Genomic DNA, 15,836 nt, shown 5'->3' with positions numbered 1-15,836 from the left:
AATATGTATATTAGTATATAAGTCAAATAATAATGTATCAAAAGTTGACACTTATACTACATCAGTTTTGAATAAATATTTTTTTGAAGTATCAACATAATGTATCTAAAAAAATTAAGAATGTATCATAAAATTCAAGCTTTAATTGGATGATTGAGCTAATGTATCAAAAAGGTGTGAGATACTTTTAAGAATATTGATACTTTAAATAAATGTATATGATACTTACCTTTACTCCCTCTACAACATCATCATGAGTGGTTATACAACAGATTTTGATATAATGATACATTGAATGAGTAAATATGTCATATACATAAACTTATACTTACAATAACTTTCTTAGATACACTTCGTTCAGCAGGAACATTGTCACGATCCAGGGGTACACCCTAGACGTAACATGGCATACAAGACCCCGAGAGGCCTCATATAAGCCACTTAGTTTTCATAACATAAGATAATATAATTTAGCGAAAAGTTAAAACATTTTCAACAATATCAAAGTCTTTATAAAATGAAGCGAAAGTCTAATACACTTGTCTCAAACCATCTAAAACATGAATATCTTTGGGGCATAGCCCATACAATAGTTCAAACATAAAATGTAAGACATAAGGAAATGATGGTCAAATCCTCGAATGCTACGAGAACTCACCAATCTTTAAATCTTGCTCTACTATGATCCTAGCCACGGGGATGGAAGTTGATATCGATGGACCCTACATTTGGATAAGAAATGTAGGCAAGAATATGCATTAGTACAAAGATGCACTAAATATGATAGCTTGCATAAACAACATAGGCATAACATAAGCATTAGTCAACATAAGGCATAAGTCATAAGCATAAGAGTTAGACAATATAAGTCATAAGCATAATCAATGCACATAAATCATCATAAAGTAAGAGGAATACTTCTTGAAGTAACCTCAACTTATCTTTAGTCAAAACTTGGGTCATCCACCTCTAGTCATACATATCAAGGAAGGCAATCAAGCAACAATCCAAGCTAATCATCATCATAACAAGCAAATCTCATATTAAAACATATTTACGATACTTTCTTGAAATAACCTTGTTTCATCATAACTTTGCTAACTTGATTAGGGACTAGTCCCTCCTTAGCTTTTTCTACTATCCATGAAAGAGTACTACTTTACTAATCCAAGCTAAGTCATTATCCATGAATGGTTACTATTTACCAATTCAAGGCTATCAAGGAAAAACACCTCATTATGCTAGACTAAGTTATCATGGAAAGCACTTTCCTATGCAAGTCCAAGCTATTCAAGGAAGGATACTATTGCTCAATCCAAGCTACCAATGAAATGGTTTGTCCTTACCAGGTCAAGCTACCATGTAAAGCATCCTATCATGCTTAGTTCAAGCTAACCATTGGAAGGGTACTATTGTTCAATCCAAGGCTATCCATGAGATCTACTAACTCAAGCTACCAAGCATGGTCTTGTCTTACCAAGTCAAGCTATTCATGAAAGAAGCATCTTATTATGCTAATTCAAGCTAAGTCTTATCAATAATAGTTCATAGATTGTTTGACTCATTTTAGGTGAGCAAGTCTTTCAACCTAGAATCATTCTATGTGAGAAAACCTTTCACATTCATACATCTATAGAGTAGATCATGTGGGTATATCGTTCCACAACAATTCTATCTACAATTCAACAATCATCATCTAGCTTTACTCCCAAAGCCTTACTAATCATCATTCATCATACATGCTTTAGTCTCAAGACAATTCTAATCTCAAAACCTACAAGTCATAATTCATCATGTATACTTTAATCTCAATCAATTCATATCTATATGTTTTAGCCTCAATCAATTCATGTTTATATACTCTAATCTCAAGCAATCTACAATGTATCTCATCAATCCTAGAAGAATACATTTTCCCCTTTCATGGCATAAAATTCACTTACATCAATTTCATCTTTCTAGACATGGGTATATGTAAATTCATCCTAAAAACATGTAATTTTATCAATTCAATTATAAACAATCATAATCCACTCAATTGGATCAAAATTCATAACATTAGAAGAAACCCTAACTAGAATTGGTGAATTTTTCTTCTAAATTGGGGAAATCATGGAGGCTCCATGGATGAAAAGCTATCATACCTTGTTAACAAATCTTACAAATGCTTGAGGATTGGAGACTTGACCTTGATCCTAGCTTGAACTCTTTCTTCTTCTTCAAGTTTTAGAGAGAGAAATATTTGAGAGGAAGAGCTTTGGGATTTCTTTTGGGGGTTTTGGAAATAATGACTTGAATGGGTGAACTTAAGGTCAAAATAATTTATATAGGTGTTCTAAACTTGGGTAAAACAACACCACTTTTATTTAATTAAAACCAAAAAAGACCCATGTGCCCCAAAAATAACTGCCAGCTCGCGACCGACTTACCCGTCAACTGACCTACGATCTGTCCTGGTCAAGTGTCGTTTGATTCAGAGAATTTTGGCTTTTTTAGGGGCCTGGACCACGGACCGTGATCTAACCGACGGTCTGTTGGTCAGGTCGTGGTTCCATGACTTCTGAAATCTTGGGTCTAAGCCGAGGAGATCAACCACGGACCCACATACGGTCCGTGGTCCCAACCACGGGCCGTGGTTGGCCACCGTCGATCGGCACCTGCAACTTTCTAAATTTGTTGTTTTATCTCTTTTCGAATTCGAGGTGTTACAATCATCTTCTGTGGATGGAGGTTCTGATACATCCTCTCTGTCTCTTTAATACTTTAATGTATCAGCATTCTATGTAGGTTAAATCCAACAAGCCAATGTTAATCAACCCCAAATAATAATGAGTCAACAATTGAAACTTATACTACATTATTTATGAATAAGAAATTTTTGAATTTTAAACATAATGTATCTAATACACTTATGAATGTATCGTAAAATTCAAGTTGCGGTTGAATGATTAAATAATGTATCATGAAGTGTTAGATACTTTAATGAGTATTTGATACTTTAAATGAATGCATATGATTCTTACCTCTCTGACATCGTGTTGGTGTACGTGTGTTTGTTCTTCAGCCTCTACATCAGCATTATCGACGAGGTCGTTGTTGGCAAACTCCATATCAATTGGAGACCTTGGTTGTTCAACAAATTGATCAGTAGTTTAGGGTTGATTAACATTGGCTTCTTGGATTAACTCTTCCTCTGTGATTGAAATCGATTTGGCAGAAATTTTCTTCAAGCCAAAAAAATACCACATAATGAAAAAATAGCTTTACAAATAGTAAATATTTGGTTAATAACAAGTACCTTCTATTTTAGCTTCCGAACTGCTTTCATCAGATCTGTGTGATTATTTTTTATTAAGACTTCTAAATCCTCAAACTTTTTGTCAACCTTTAAACAGATTTAAATGAGTTAATATTGATTTACTGTAGAATAAATAATAATTCAATAATAATTATGAGAATCACTTACATATTCCTTCAGATATTGCTTAACTTCTTCGATATCTGTAATATTTTTCTTTTCTTTAGGATCAAGTGAAGGACCATGAAGATCGGGAACATTACCAGAAGATTCTGGAATAGAGAATGACTCTTTTTGTATCACGGGAGACTGTTCTGGTTGTTCCATTGCACTACTTTTTTGTTTGGCCAAATCAACTTTCTTTCTTCTCTTCGGGGGTGGTATAGATGAGGCACTAGATACACATGTAGTTCTCCTTAAAATTTGATCAGGTGGTTTAGAAGAAAAATCCTCAAATCCAGGAACGTCTTCTAATATAGCTTGTGTAGGTTTATCAGTAGACGTAGAATGTTCAGAATGAGAGACACTCATATTGTCAGGCAAATCAAGTACCGCCAATTCCTCAGGAGTCGGTTGTATATTGGTACATGCATTCTAAGTCAAATTCGTAAAGTCAGCATAACAAGAAGATTTGCAACTTGAGATATATAAAAAATGGTAGTTACCTCAGTAAAAATACTAGACATGAACATTTCAAATTTGGGCTTGACACCAACAACTCGCCAGTTGCGTATCCTAGGGATGTAGTCTCCCTCTTTAACAGCAGTTTCATCGTTGATAACTGACGCACATTCATATACCCACACATTTAGAGCATAGGGCATGCCACCTAAACGATACATCTGTTTTACTTTGGTTCTCTCTTGCCTCCATGAATTCATTAACCTGAAAAATGCACGCTGACCCCAAGGAAAATGTTGATATCTACCATCTTCAACCATCAGAAAGTCGTTAACATGGATAGATGCATCAGATAGTTGTGATAAAATAAATGTGTTGATGAAGTAAAGAATTCCCATTTGGAAAGCATCCTGACTATTGTCCCAACTACCTTGTAGAAAACGTTGAACAAATTGTCCCTTGCTCACACTATTATACTTTACTAAATCTGGAAAATATCTTTGAACAAGCCTGCTTTTAGTAGAATTCGGATATTTAAAGTCATCGGGATTGCCTGTGCATTTCAGACCGGTTATTATTGCGAATTCTTTTATAGTGAAATGCAATATGTTCCCATTTGCATGCCGAATGTGTAGCTCATTTCTGTTATCCTGCTCAAGCTCAAGAAGCAACAAGCATTTTGATATTTGACCTTGATAATTGCAGGTATGAATATCGAGGTATGGCCCAAAAATAGAATTTTTAAACAACTCGATACCCTCGACACCCATGTACATATTCAAATCTTTTATAAAATCAATATTGTATGTTGGACCAAACTTCAAAGAGTGAGTTGGAATTTGTTTGATCACATACTTCAGAGACTGTAATGGACAAAAAACAATAGCAAACAGTTACATATTATTCTAGAATAACATGCTAATAATGATACCAAAAAAAAAAAAAATGTTACACATGATACACTAATTGTCAACATTTATACATGATACACTAATTGCCAACATTGATACATGATACATTAATTGTCAACAGTTTAATTTGATACAAACATTTCCCAACACTTATACATGATACAAAAATCTGACCAATATTTAATACTGATACAAAACAATGACATACAGATAAATAATGTTAATCTGATACAAAAACTAATAGAAGTTTAACAGATACAATAATTAATATGAAACTAAGTATCAGATACACACACGGATAAACAAATCTTGAATGATACATTATTGAATATTATTTTGTGTCAAATGACAAGAGATCTAATGACTGATACACAACTAATAATATTATAATACTTGATACAAAATATATTATAACTTAACATAATTAGAGTCAGTGAATCCACTGATTAAAGATAATAGTGATACATTAAACTACGAACATGAATTTAGTGGTTTATGTATCATCTATTGATTAACTAACAAAAAAAGTTTAAAAATCAATAGAAGAAGATCGAAAACCTAACCTTAGGTAATGAAGGTCGAGAAACTGCAGGAGCAAATTTTCGACCCCTTTTTTGGAGGTTTTTTTGAACCTGTGCTTTCGAAGATGAAGGTCCATCCGTTTTCAACTTCCCAACTTTTGCCTTCGCCATTATTAATAGATCGTGGAACTTTTTTGATCTGTTTTCAGCCCACTCAATATCTTCGTAATCATAAATACGACGAGTGCTAGTTGATGGTGCATCATCCATCTGATTCAACAATTAGGAGAACAAAAAAATAAAAAATAAAGTCACAAAACGATTTAATAATATGGAAAGAACTACCGATTTCAGTTTAGATTAGGTTTGACAAAAAAGAGACTTGATTTTGAAAAAAAATATAGAATTAACTATCAATAAAATGGAGAGAAAATTAAGGAGTGAAATCAGGAACTGATAAAATTTGATTTTTGGAGTTGAAATTTATCTATCCGGCAATTTAGATTTAGGAGTAAAATAAGGAATTTTAGAAATTTTTAGAAATGGGAGGGAATATTGAAAATTAGGAAAACAAAAGATGTGTATAATGGTAATTTTTCCTACAATTTATTATGATTGCATACATCAATATAGGGGGGGAAAATAAATATACCCCGAACTATCGTAAATGATGTACAGATACCCTCCGTCATACTTTTGAGACATTGGTGCCCCTACCGTCTAAAAACTAGAGCATATATATACCTTTTATACTAACGGACTTACACGTGTCATAATCTTATCCACAGATCCGACATATATTTAAAATCGAATCAACAAATAAAATTACGCACATGTCCCTATTTAGTCTTCCGTTAGAGTGAAGGGCATATATGCTCTAATTTTTGGACAAGGTATATTTGTCCTTTTCCCCTATCGAAATTAAGTGAACGCATACAATCTATAACAACCTGATAATACACAAGTTCCGAACTCACATTTCCAAGTATAAATTAAGGAATTTTCTATAGCAAAGATTGAAAAATGTATTTTCTATTTTCAATAACCTTTAAAGAATTTCAAGAACCAAAAGTCCAAAAGTAACTCTGTGCCGGCCTTTTTTTTTCTTCCTGTTAAGAGCCAGTGCAAAAATTCAAGAAATGGGGGTTAACCTAATGCAATTTAACCTAAAACTAGAATGTGACTTGAGCATTTACAGGGTTAACTCCTTATGAGAAGTCCAGGCCTCGATGAGGCTGAAAATCAAAATCATCTACCTCGCTTATCGATCTCTTCATTAAGAAGCCGAGTCATTAAACCTTGATTAGGGGTCAAATTATTGGTTTTGAGAAGATTGTTCAATGCATGAAGTTCTTCACAGTTTGCCTTCTTAAGTAGGCCACTCAGAACTGTATCAACTCCAGTAGGATCATTTGAGATCTCGGATTTTATATTGAGTTTTGAACGGTCCACAACTAGGGAAGATTGTACAGTCTGCATCAACGGTTTAGATTTCCAGAATTCAGAACATACCCGGTTTACATCCATATCTTGAATGGCCTGCATTGATATGAAAAGATAATGTCAAGACGAGATCTTTTAAACTTCCCTTCAACTTTCATTTTGTTCCACATTTTTTTTATCTATAATAAGATAATAGACAACTGAAATTTTTCTCAAGATTAGAAGTTAGTGAATCCTGGATCTAATATTAATTTGAAGAATATATGTGAAAGAACCTGTACAATCTCTGTTGTAGAAAAACCAAACATTTCCATGCCCTCAACACTTCCAGGTGGTTGCAAAGGCAGAAGCTTCGGCTTTCCCAACTTATGTTGCTTTAATATTTCTTGGTTCACTCTCTCGCGGACCATATCCCAGCATTTGATAGGGGACAAGTGAACAAACACTTCACTGGGACAACGCTCAAGTGAAACCTGCAAGTTCATTTATCTGCTTAAAAAGAGACTAGAAAGGCAGGAAATAGCATAACAATATGACACCACAATGGCATGAATAACCAAATAATACACAGATATAGAGATGTCAACTAAGCTGGCACATGAAGGAAAACCAAAAAAAAGGGTAAAACAGGAAAAGCCGTGAAGTAAGCCTCAATACTGTAGGCTTTGAATATTATACCAATACAAGACTAATTCATGTAAGCTAATATAGACCTCTGGTCTAAAGGGATGAAAACTTGTAGCAGTCAAACTTGCCCTTACAGCAAACTACAACCAAAGAAAAACTCACAAAGCTTTTGAAAGAAATAATAAGTCTGACTAGTAGCCAATACTTGGAAATCTGCTGGAGAGATAGCAAAGCTTCATGGAGAAACCCCTTGATGATAAATGTTTAATACACATGTTATCAAACTAACAAGAAAATGAAGTGCGGCTCAACTCTACATGGAAAACTTAATGCAGAAGAAACATGAAAGGAACTGCAGCAGAATTAAGTGCACCACAATATCCCAAAATAAGAATTAAAATGCCACAGGCACACACAAAAATCAAAATCTGACAAATAGCTCCATCCAAACAGAATATCCAATACCATAAACAGTGGGCCATCTCGTCCTGCATCTACAACTTCAGAAACATAGTGAGACATATTTGTTGGATCTAAAACATCAATGTATCTGACCCGGCTCCTGAATCCTGCATTTAACAAAAGAACAAAGTTGTCTATCATTACTTCCAAGAGTAGAGTAAAAATAATACAATTATTTCACATGTATTATACCCTTGGGATAAATAACCCGGTTGTCACACCATAACTTGCCAGGCTGGATAACTCCATAATCCAGAGGTTCCACATTGCAAGAGAGTCTCCTCACCACTTTTGCAATCCGAGGACCTTTCTGGCGAAAACCTCTGTCCAAATTGTTTTGAGAGACGGGAGAGTCACCTGATAAAGGTTGTGCACACTCCATGGCCTTATTTTGACTACCTTCTTTATTTGGTTTACAGTCGAATGGTTGCCGGGACTGGGGACAAGTATCTGCATCTCTGATATTACCGCCAGAAGTCCCTTTTGTAACCTGAGGGCCTTGGGCATGTTTATCAATATCCATATTTACAGACGAACCTCCAACGAAAGAATGAGTATCTTGATTAGGTCCACGATGTATTTCATCTTTTGAATTATCCTCAACTTTCATGCTCTCAATGGATGTTGTTGGGACAGGTTTATCACTGTTACCCATGTTCACTGTCAGCTTTCCCGCAGTATCTTTCGAAGGAATTGGATTGTCCATCTCATCTCCCTCATCATCACTGAGCAGGATCACAACATCATCAAGACTTGAAGTTCCCTTCACTTCACGTTTATCTGTTGATAATTTTTTATGACACGAACCACCCTCAACGGACAGCTGAGTAACTGGAGTTCTATAAGCAGGAACCACCTTTAAGGATTCACTTTTGCCCTGGAAGCCATTCTGTGCCCCCTCAATTCCATGAGAAGTGTTGTCAGGCATAGAAGACGCCTTGATTGATTCCAAAGCTAATGGCTCCCTGGATTGTTTATCTTTATGCAATGAAAAAGCACTGCTGCTGGCCCTCATCAAGAGTGCTGAAGTTCCATCATCTTTTTCCTTTTTCATGGAATCTATAGAGAGTCCTGCGCTTGCCTCTTTTAGCACTGATTCCGCAGGTTTAAGAGATAATTTACTAGCACTCCCTGCAACTTGTCTCTCTTTATTTACATAAGAACTCAAAGCCAATCCAAGATCTTGTCTTGCCCATCGATAAATTGCACTCAATTTCCCTTCTAAAGCATCAACTAGTACATTTAATTCATTGATGTCATAACGGAAGAGGAAAAATTTGGCACCCCAGGAACAAGTACACAGTTGTTTTGCATGGTTCAAGCATGCATATTTGTCGGGCGAACAATTGTGACATCCCGCCGCGGACAGGTGTAGATCAAAAAAACACACACTGCATTCCCTCTCATTAGTAGCATCAAAAGTGCTCTCCATCTTTAGTGCTTGTGAAGAATTGCAAAGAAACTCCCTCCTGACTCTCTCCATCTCAACACGGTTCTGCACAAAACATAACTCAGCAGTGAAGTTGAATAAAGAGGTACTTGACTCAGTAACATAATTTATATGAACATAGAACTTGAATGTGGTATAAGTGTGACTACCTCTATAAGTATCGGTCTAACCCCAATAACCCCGCACCCCCATCTCTTCTCTTTTAAAAAAATACAAGGAAGAACATAGGAAAATATACCCTCAATGCAACAGAAAACGGAAATGGAACTAAGGACCATCAATCGATAGAATATTGGTGTCATTATGTGCACATTTGCCTAAAGACTGCAGCTATTATATCCAAAAAATTCTACCTTTAATGCTTTGGACAAAACTCCATCTTTTCCGCAAACATCTTTCCATCTTAAATTATTTGAGGTATTCTTCCTCAATAAATTAAGTTCCCAGTGCGCTTTGACTGCATCTCGAGCTGCTCCTAATAATAGTTTATCATGGGATATGGAAGTTTTCCGGCCTTGCTCACGGTAATGCTCAATTGCATTCTGTCCATGGGGTAACCAATCAACAGGAGCAACATTTACTGCTTCAGCACAATTGAAGCCACAATTGAAACCAGCATGATATGCTCTTGGGAAGGTCAAAACAAACTCTCCAGGATTTTGGACACAACGATAAACTGGGACTCCGTCAGACTTCAATATGGAGGGAGATAGTTGTGTAACCTGCATAAATAACAGGTTATTACTAAACAAATAAGCCACCTATAAGAAGATGTTCCAACTTCTGTGAAGCAAATTAACTGTCACAGATTTGTAAAGAATAATCTACTACATGACTCATCAGACAGATCCTCCACAAGAAGAGTAAGATTTACAGTAAGACAGTTTCTTGTTTACATTTCAATTTGATGAGGACCCTATAGCATTGCAACACTATGAATGGGATCACATATCACCTATAGCTCACAACCCTAAAAAAACGTGGCAGTAGAAGAGGTTATTCAGCAAAATAAGTCATTCTTGAACAGGGATTACCAACAAAGAGACATGTATTAGGACTCAATTACTTTTTTGATCAAATGAAGATTGGGCTCACCAGCTTGTGAAGAAGGTCAGGCTGCTCTTCAAAGAGATCAGGCAAGTGTTTCCTCATAGCAGCCTCCAACTTTGATGCATCTGCTCCAGGCACACCATACCACATTTTTGGAGCCCCAAAATGCATGTAATTTAATGAGTATAAATGGTGATCTTCAACATGCTGTTGGGTAAAAATTTAGAAAAGAGAATTGGTAAGTAAATAAGACAAAAGCCCAAGGGTTGTTATATTTTCAGGTTATTAAAGAAAAGAATGATCATCCAAATCATATATTTCAAGCAAACTAAATTACAGTGCTACCCAATTCAAATGAAAAGGATTATCAAGAGCTGACCCAATAACAACTAGTAACTATTTTCCAAAAATCTGAACTCAAGAAGACAGCCTTTAAGAAGTTCCTCCTCAATGCAAAAGAAAGGAATATTCACAATCAAGCAATCACTAATACCACCCATAGATAGTTCGAATAAACATGATCAAGAGATTTACTCGATCAGCACTTGTGCATATTTCTAGTCTTATTGAAGGTTTTACAAGTTCTTTTTCTGAAAAAATATTATTTATAAGCTCTTTAGCAGAAGTATAAAATTTTGTTGCAAAGAAGCTTACGGGATCAAAACAAAATTGTAGGAAAGAGGCATATGATAAAGGTATGTGCTAATTATATTTCAACATGTCAGAGCAACCCTATTAAAAATAAATAAGCACCTGCAGATCTACACAGTCAACAGATAGACTTGCTGAGATAATTGCACCCAATAAACTTCAGTTTACCACAGTACATTATGACGCAATTGAGGGGAACTATTCAACTTACCCAACAGAACGATGAAAAGCACATTCCTATGTACAGCCAAGGCACCAAGACACCAGATATATCACTGCTCTCATATGTAAGAACAGAACCTGTAAGCCTTGGAAAATTATTCAAGTTCCACCCTGAGTTCACATACTTGGTGTCAGAAGAGCCAACTTGATGGTCATGTTTAGGGAACCCACTTCCAAATACTCCAGTTTCCAAGTCAGCCCCATAAAGCACCTGGGAAATGATGAAAAAGGAAGACAGAAAGGAGGAAAGTGTTATACATCCTAGATGGTTTCCATAAGAAGAAAAAAAAATAGTCAACAACGAATGCCACCTCAATCTCTTCGGTGGGTTTCTCAACCATCCGCCAATATTCACCCTCAATGTTCTCCAATGAGGGACATTGTCCTTCACTTTGCCTGAAGTACTGGGCCTTAAAATCATCTGCATATTTCTGAAATGCATCCAGAGTAAACTCTGGACCAGGTTCAAATCCAAACCTCTCAGTATCACCAAGGTTCCTATTGTCAACACTACCATTACCCAGGTCTACTCCAGGTTTTGAGCATCTTCTTCTTTTCTTCTTCTTATGAATATTAGCTTCCCACATCCTTCTCATCGAATCTCGATTCTGAAGTTTGTCAATCCTCTGAATACGGGTAGCAAATTTGGATTTCTCCCATATAATTTTTTCCTCAAGAGGGCATGGGGGTTTCCACGAAGCAGGTGGTACTATGCGACAAATTCCATATGCCTCTGCTTTGGTGCGTATGCTAGCCATATATGTCAGGGTATCTTCAAATTCCTGGAGATTGGAAAAAGTTGTTGAGAAAACTTCACCAGAAAAGACTCATAAAATTTCCTTCAACTTATGGGATAACGAAAGTGAATGGGTGGTGTGTTTAGGTAGATATACTGCAAGGAGTTAATTAGCCAATTAAAATAGGACCTCTTCAGTTGGATAGAACACTGGAGCGTCCCCAAGATCGGGCCTAGAAGCTTCCTCTGGCCGCCATCTCGCAGTTACCTGTTCCAAGCTTGAAACTTTAAAACAGCATATACATGTAATAGACCTACAGCTCTCTATGTTGTCTCATATCTCCTATAGCTTTATGTTTGTGAATTCAACTCCATTGGCAGCTAAACACTTTTTGGGACCAGAGTATTAAGTGCTGCTCTTATGTTAATTACCAAAACGCTTAATTAAGATAGCCATAATAGGCTGATAAAATGAAAAGCAGTTCACTCCATATACTGACCCTTTGGCAATTGAGACACCCTTCACATCCTCGGATGACCCCTTTTGGAAGTGAATGCCTTACAGAGGTATTCTGCACAAGAGGAAGAGAATATGAGAGGTGCGGAAGTAAACTTTTTGGAAGTAATAGGCTAGCTACTCAACCTGATCGGAACCAGATTCATCTTCTGAGCTTTTCTCATATTTCCCATAGTTTACCCCAGGTTTACGCCTAAGTGACTTCATCATCTTTCCATCTTCATGACCTTCAATACTTGTTTCTACCTGACTTCTATCTGATTTTGACTCACTCGCTGTGGATGACTGATTAATCATTAGTCGATTATTTTCCACCTGTTTTAGGGTGAAGGGTGCAAGTGACTCAAAACCAGGTGGAATTGCTGAAATGTCCATATCTTCTTCTTTGATGCAATGTCTAACAAGTTCGGTCCCCATCCTCCAGACTGCGAGAAATCAATAAACATGTCAGAAATCAAGTCAAGAGACTGCATTCTCAAGTTCCCTTCATAAAATATGGAAGAAAACCGAAGGTGTACATGCAGACTCAAGAAGAGCATATAGCTACTTGAGACAAAAATCAGACAGCCCGAACTGAATGCACAAATTGATAATTATGATTATTCTCTGAGAATCTTTTTAACATATGAATCCTCCCACGTGAAGCTTAAAATCCATGTAAAGAAAACAACCAAATATATGATAATCTTTCAAGAGTGGGTGCTGCTTGTGCACTAATATATACATACAAATACACAAAAGAACTCTTCAATCAGTCCACCAACTTTATCAGACATAGATCCCAAAAAAAAGTACAGATCTACGAAAACAGTGAAATGCAACAACATGAAGGCATAACCTGCTAGAGTTGAGCAAAAAACAGTGTTCTGCATCTGACCTGAACAATGTGGTACAAGCAAGTTGTCGTTCGTTCAAGAATTATAATGGAATTAGAAAAAAAATTACAATATAACAGATTTATCTAAGGAATTTACCCAGTAGAGTTTTCAGCCACAGCATATATTCATTACTCAGTAATAATTTTGCTTAAATTAAACAAGTCAACAACAACAACATACCTAGTGTAATCCCACAAGTGTGATCTGGATAAGGTAGAATATACGCAAACCTTACCCCTACCCCTACCTTGGGAGGTAGAGAGGTTGTTTCCGTAGAAGCATATCAAAGCAGAACAAAAAAGAAACAACTAAAGTGAAACCCTTCACAGCAAAATACAATAGAAAGCATGACAAAACACTCTGGAAAAAAAAAACAATAGCTACACTAAAAAGTGCGATAATCAAAGTACAAGCGACAACAGATAGTAACAAACAGTGAAACACCCTAACCAAAACTATGATCAATTTTAGGATGATCATCAACTCACCAAAAATTATCCAATTAATCAAAACATTCATTCATAGACACAGTAAAATCACCAAAATAACCTTTCTTAGAAATTCAGAACAGAACCATATATACTTACATATTCTTGATCCACTGACCTAAGAACCTTCAACTCCAGTTCTCTACATCCATTCAAAAAAATAAAAATCAGTACCCAAAAAAAAATCAAATCACAAAACAACAACAACAAACACAGTATAATCACCTCAAGTGGGGTCTAGACACAAGATAACATGTACGCAGATTTTACCACTACCTTCATCAAATCACACAAACAGCTCAAACAAATAATTACATAAATTTAAAACAGTAAAAATCAAACACAAACCAAATATTCATAATCAGATTCAACAGATCTAAGCTTTAATCATATGCACAACCTTTAATTAAAAATTAAATTTAAAAAAAAAAAAAAACTAACCCTAACCCAGTACTGAAACAAAGATGGTACCCACCATAACAGCTCCTGGTCAACAAAAAAAAAAATCCAATCCACTTGTAATTTGCTTTCAATTTCTCACCCGGAATACCAAAAAAAACCTAATTTTTTAGACGAATCTGTAATCCAGAAAAATTAAACACTAAATTATAGATTGTGAAAATAATTTAAGAAATCCAAATACAGATGAATGAATCCTCTTTTAATTTTTTTCTTTTTTTTCCTTTTTTTTTCTTATTTTGGTAGGGCTAAATTCGGATAAAAGATCGGATAAAGGTACACCGCTTGAAAGAATTATTTTTGATTTACCTTAAGAGGAAAAAAAATTGTGAAATAATAATAATAGTAACAATAATAATGAAAAGAAGAACCTTAACCACTATAAATGAACAGACTCGTGCACTAAGACTCTCGTTATGTATATGATCTGAGAAAAGAAGTTGAGTTATAAGGACTTGTAATGGTTGCGTTAAAACTCTTGATATGTGTGAAATTTGGAAGAGAGTCAAACTACGAGGATCTTTAAGTTCTCGATATATATGAAATTTGAAAAAGAGTCGAAACACGAGGATCTTAAACTCTCGATACGTGTGAAATTTGGAAGAGAGTCCGACCACGAAGATCTTACTTTTATCTCAACAGGATAAAATTATAATTTTTAAAAAAAAATGTTATACAATATGTTAATTTTCTGTGTTCTATATAATCTATGGGAAAATTTCCACCTTGAAACTCTACGCGTGTTTGAACGTGCCCAATTTCTTTAGTGAAACGTTTTGTATTTAATTGTGTAAGTGTACTATTTATTTACTTTATATTTATAAAAAAAATAAAAAATTCATGTAATAAAAAAAGGTTGTTATTCCAAGTACTAGAAGGATTTGGTTGAGAATTTAATTGAGTATTAACGTACTTTGTGGTTTGTTGGTGGAAAAATTATTTATTTGTTCTTTTTTATGAGCAAGAATGATAATAATATAGTCAATATAATTTAATAAGGAGAACTTAAATTAATATAATATACATAAAAGTTATCGACAAAAAAGATATTTTCGGCATATTTTTAACTTTAAAAGAAAAGGAAATTAATATTTTAAAAGAAGTTTAGTAAAATTTAAATAAATTATTTAAAAAGGAAAAAAATGAAAGAGTTAAAGAATTATTCTTACCGATGATTATTGGCATGAATTGTGAGGGGGTAGAGAGAGGAGTGTGCTTTATTGGAAGTGGAACCTTTGATTCTAAGTTTTATAAAAAGCATATAATATATGCATTATATGTGGATACATATTCTTTATTTATAAAATATCTCAAGGAAGTGGGCAATATTTTCCTTTGTTTAATAGGATAATGAAAAGTTTTATAGGGACACTTTTTGCAAAGTCAAAATTGGTTATGGGCTTAAGCCCAATTGAATTAGGATTTGGTACTTGAGTTTGCTTTGAACATGAAAATCAATTGGATTATTTAGGGTTCGCTTGATAGAGTGTATTAGTAAATAG

The 15,836-nt window shown here is 35.0% G+C and overlaps 1 protein-coding gene across 8 annotated transcripts; it reads right to left on the bottom strand.

Moving 5' to 3' along the window:
• Positions 1-597: 597 nt before the first annotated feature.
• Positions 598-15,600, bottom strand: LOC102593415 (putative lysine-specific demethylase JMJ16). 8 transcript variants are annotated; one of them, XR_001475273.1, is made up of 20 exons: positions 14,351-14,631; positions 13,975-14,017; positions 12,636-12,934; positions 12,493-12,564; positions 12,183-12,260; positions 11,568-12,038; positions 11,246-11,467; positions 10,429-10,590; positions 9,687-10,055; positions 8,590-9,378; positions 8,076-8,538; positions 7,887-7,990; positions 7,070-7,267; positions 6,864-6,890; positions 5,394-5,621; positions 3,964-4,782; positions 3,467-3,892; positions 3,299-3,385; positions 3,024-3,224; positions 598-722 (listed from the first exon to the last, which is right to left on the bottom strand). XR_001475273.1 is itself a non-coding variant. In XM_015315270.1 (13 exons), exons 3-13 carry the CDS (start codon positions 12,924-12,926, stop codon positions 6,600-6,602), a joined length of 3,561 nt encoding a protein of 1,186 aa, XP_015170756.1. In that variant the 5' UTR covers positions 12,927-12,934; positions 13,975-14,017; positions 14,351-14,631; the 3' UTR covers positions 6,309-6,599. The 8 variants fall into 8 exon arrangements, 1 of the variants encoding a protein (XP_015170756.1); XR_001475268.1 differs by lacking the exon at positions 14,351-14,631 and adding an exon at positions 15,504-15,600 and having other exon boundaries at positions 8,076-9,378; XR_001475272.1 differs by lacking the exon at positions 14,351-14,631 and adding an exon at positions 14,706-14,834 and having other exon boundaries at positions 8,076-9,378.
• Between the last annotated feature and the right edge of the window lie 236 nt (positions 15,601-15,836).

Source organism: Solanum tuberosum, unplaced genomic scaffold (assembly GCF_000226075.1).
Source record: "Solanum tuberosum cultivar DM 1-3 516 R44 unplaced genomic scaffold, SolTub_3.0 scf00355, whole genome shotgun sequence".
NCBI lineage: Eukaryota > Viridiplantae > Streptophyta > Magnoliopsida > Solanales > Solanaceae > Solanum > Solanum tuberosum.
The sequence above is the reverse complement of the archived record's forward strand: the minus strand, read 5'-3'. Positions and strand labels throughout refer to the sequence as shown.

What these genes read in the sequence shown, in the direction of transcription:
- LOC102593415 (XM_015315270.1), bottom strand. Translation starts at nt 12,926, where the DNA reads ATGGGGACCGAACTTGTTAGACATTGCATCAAAGAAGAAGATATGGAC. An exon ending in AACCCACCGAAGAGATTGAG is followed by an intron (nt 11,468 to 11,567) that starts GTGGCATTCGTT and finishes ATCATTTCCCAG; the next exon opens with GTGCTTTATGGGGCTGACTT. An exon ending in GCTTTTCATCGTTCTGTTGG is followed by an intron (nt 10,591 to 11,245) that starts GTAAGTTGAATA and finishes TTTACCCAACAG; the next exon opens with CATGTTGAAGATCACCATTT.